At 45.7% G+C, this 3580-nt stretch overlaps 1 protein-coding gene across 1 annotated transcript; it reads right to left on the bottom strand.

The window, feature by feature from the left end:
* Nucleotides 1–896: 896 nt before the first annotated feature.
* Nucleotides 897–2422, bottom strand: LOC140627459 (poly(rC)-binding protein 1-like). Its single transcript, XM_072815823.1, has one exon. The coding sequence runs from the start codon at nt 2364–2366 to the stop codon at nt 1278–1280; it is 1089 nt and encodes a 362-aa protein (XP_072671924.1). The 5' UTR covers nt 2367–2422; the 3' UTR covers nt 897–1277.
* Nucleotides 2423–3580: the final 1158 nt, after the last annotated feature.

The raw sequence follows: 3580 nt of genomic DNA, 5'->3' as shown, positions 1-3580 counted from the left end.
TCCATGTTTTTTCTATATTCTTTAACTCTTGCTTTTCACAGAATACAATCCACCTGAAATTTGTTTCCATGTATTATTTAGTGAAGAGGTTCACATTTTATTGCCATTTTCCATATGGGTCATGTGTTGCCCATTAGAATGTTAAAATTCCTTCCTTTCCCCATGATCTGTCATGACAGCACTGAAATGAAATAGATTTTAATTTATGCATAGATCTAACTATAGACTCTTTCTTGTACAGTTTGGTCATTTGCCTCTGTTTATACTACTCTGTGTTATAAAAAATTTTAATAAGTTGTTGGGCAGGTGTCTCACTTAATTCTCTCAGGAATATGATCATATTTTTCACATTTTATGACCCTATATTTTTCATATTACATTTTGGAAGCAGCTTGTCATATTGCATGAAATATCCTATAGGGTCATGCTTGAAATTACTTTGAATTTGTAGATTGTTTTGGGAAGTATATATTGTAATACTGAATCTATTTTCATAGTGTATCTTATTTAGGCATTTTTTTGTTTGTTTTAATCACATTTTTTATAATTTTTTCAGTAGTGTTAATCTGTTTGTAGGTGTGGTTTTCTTTGTTTCTATCTTGCTTGAGGTCTGTAGGGGTCCTATTTGATCCTATGACTTGATAGCTTCAGTTTTTAAAATTCTAGGCAATTCTATTTTCATATAATGAATTTTTTAAAGATTTTATTTATTTATGAGAGACAGGCAGAGATATAGGCAGAGGGATAAGCAGGCTCCCCGCAAGGATCCTGATGTGGGACTCGATCCCTGATCCTGGGATCACTCCCTGAGCTGAAGGCAGATGCTCAACTGCTCAGGCGTCCTGAATTTTTTAAAAAATAGAAATATTTTCTTTTTTTTTTAACCAATCCATTTTTTAATTTTTAAATCCTTGACATTACAGAACTAAACTGAAATTTATTAACATTCCACTCTTAACATTTCTTATCGACAAACCGAAATAAAATCCATGAGCCAAAACAAAACTAAAAACAGGGATAAGCTTATAAAACTAAATATGGATCCCAGCATTAACAGCTGAACAGAGAAATGTGATTTTTTATTTATTTATTTATTTTATTTATTTTATTTTTTTTTAATTCTTAGCAGATGGTAAAGTCGTGTAGAAACTGAAACACTTACAAATTATTTAAAACCTGGAATCCCTGACCAGAAATTACACAGTTGGATCATGGGAAAACAGCAGAAAGGGGGTGGGGTGGTGGTGGTGGTGGTTTGTAAGCGAACCTACACCGTTCTAGCTGCACCCCATGCCCTTCTCGGAGGAGAGCCTGGCATTGATTAGATACTGGGCCAGACTAATACTGGCAGCAGAACCAGTGATAGTAACCTGCCTACCAGAGGAACCTTCCACCGGATTGGCAATTTTGATCTGGGCCCCGGACATCTGGCGGATCTCATTAATGTTGGCGCCCTGGCGCCCGATTATGCAGCCAATTAAGTTATTTGGAATGGTGAATTCATGGGTGGTTTGAGTGGACGCATCCAAACTTGCCCAATAGCCTTTCACCTCGGGAGAGTTGGAGTCAATTCCGGCGAATCCCGTCCCGCCGTGCATCATGGCAAAGTGAGATTGTTGTCTTGCCACCTGGTTCAGCTTGGCCAGGTCGAGCGGAGAGACGGTGTGTTGTCCTTGGATCGAGTAGGCATCCAGGGGCGGCCCCTCCAGGTAGTGGGTGTCGTGCGGGTAGCCGGCTGCGTGCGGGTAGCCGGCTGCGTAGCCCCAGCGGTCTTGGCCGCCCGCGCAGATGACCGGCGAGCTGGCGGGCATGGGCTGGTACGGGATGGTCATGACTCTCCCCTGCGGGGACTGGGAGAGCGTCTCGAGCATGACCAGGCAGATCTGCTTGACACACTCGGTGACCGACTGCGGCACGCCCGCGATGGTGATGGCCCGCTCGGTCGAGTTGGGCAGCATATCCCCCGCCACCTGCACCTGGGCGCCCGTGCTCTCGCGGATCTCCTTGATCTTGCAGCCGCCCTTCCCGATCAGCGAGCCGCACTGGTAGGCCGGCACCACGAGCCGCAGGGTGACCGGGGGCCTGCTGGCCGCCGTGCTGTTGGTCATGGAGCTGTTGATGTCTTCCTCCAGCTTGTCGATGATCATGACGAAGGCCTTAAAGATGGCATTGGTCGGGCCCGTCAGGGTGATGATCCGCTCCGGGCAGTTGCCCTCCGAGATGTTGATCCGCGCGCCGCTCTCCTTGCGGATCCTCTTCACCGACTCCCCTTTCTTCCCGATGATGCTCCCCACTTCCTTCCTGTGCATGAGCAGCCGAATGGTGAGAGTCGCGTTTAGTTCACTCTCAGTCACTCTGGCATCCATGGCAAGCGGCAAGCGGCAAGCGGCGGGCGGCGTTCAGGGGCGTTGGGCCCGTTACGCGAGCGGCGGGCGGGGGGAGGGGACTGTAGGCCCGGAACGGCCAGCGCGAGGCGAGCAAGGGCCCGCGCGAGGCGAGCAAGAGCCGCCGGAGCGTGCGGGCCCGCACGGAGCGAGCAAGCGGGCGCGGGTGGGAGGCCGCGGCATCGTCCGGGGGCGGCGGCGGTGGCGGGGGTGGGGGGTGGGGGGGCGAGCGGGCGGGAGGCCGCGGCGTAGTGCGGCGGTGGCGACTCCGGAGGCAGCCTCGGCCTATTTTCGGTTTTATTTTTTTTATTTTTTTTTTTCTATTTTCGGTTTTAAAAAGGAAATTTAAAAACACTTCTGCAGAATTCTCCATTTTATATTCTGTTTAGAGGATTAAAAAAAAAGTAGCATGTTAGTTGAATCTTAAGGAGAGATAGAGAATAATCATTTATTGCCTTTGTTTGAAATGGAGTTATGACCATAAAATTCCCATTTAGACACTTAATACCTTTCTAGCATAGGTCATTTACAACTTGGATAAGAGAAGTAGAGTTTGTCCGAAGATGACTGGAGAAACAGAGGTGATTATGGTATGCAGAGACAGGGAGAGTGAGTACATGGTCAATGTGGTGTAGAGAATAACCACAGATACGGACCAATAGATAAGGGAATAGGGAGAGCAGGGAGGAAGACACGGAATCAAGAAAGAAACGGCAGAGGTTAGTTACCTGATGGAGGAAAGTCTTGGTTTTTTAAAGAAAGAAATGTCTATGTTGGGAACAGGGGCTTTTGAAGTCTGTAAGAGTGGGCAGTAGAAGGATGGAGAACTATTTATGGTTATTGATTGACATGAGTAAATGATCAAATAGTGAAAAAATATGTTAATGGATAATCCCATTTGAAAAATAGTTGTGACTGAGTTTGTGAGCATATAAGGGAGTGTGAGTGTGTTTGTAAACATATTTGTATAATAGTAGGTAGGCTTGCAGCACTCTGAACAGGGTATCTGTCCAGTTGTCTTTCTGTCTTGACCATATCCCTGCTGTAATGAGACTCAGCCGTTTTTTAAATAATTTAACTTGTGGAAACATGGTAGGAGACCATGTTTAAAATAAATGGATTAAAAAATGAAACTACTAAAATGAACTCCCTTTTGCTCCTTTCCTGTATTTCTCCTCTTCCCTTTTGCTTTTCTG

The sequence above is a fragment of the Canis lupus genome, chromosome X (assembly GCF_048164855.1).
Source record: "Canis lupus baileyi chromosome X, mCanLup2.hap1, whole genome shotgun sequence".
Classification (NCBI taxonomy): Eukaryota; Metazoa; Chordata; class Mammalia; order Carnivora; family Canidae; genus Canis; species Canis lupus.
Note: the sequence above shows the minus strand (reverse complement) of the source record. Positions and strands in the feature narration are given on the sequence as shown.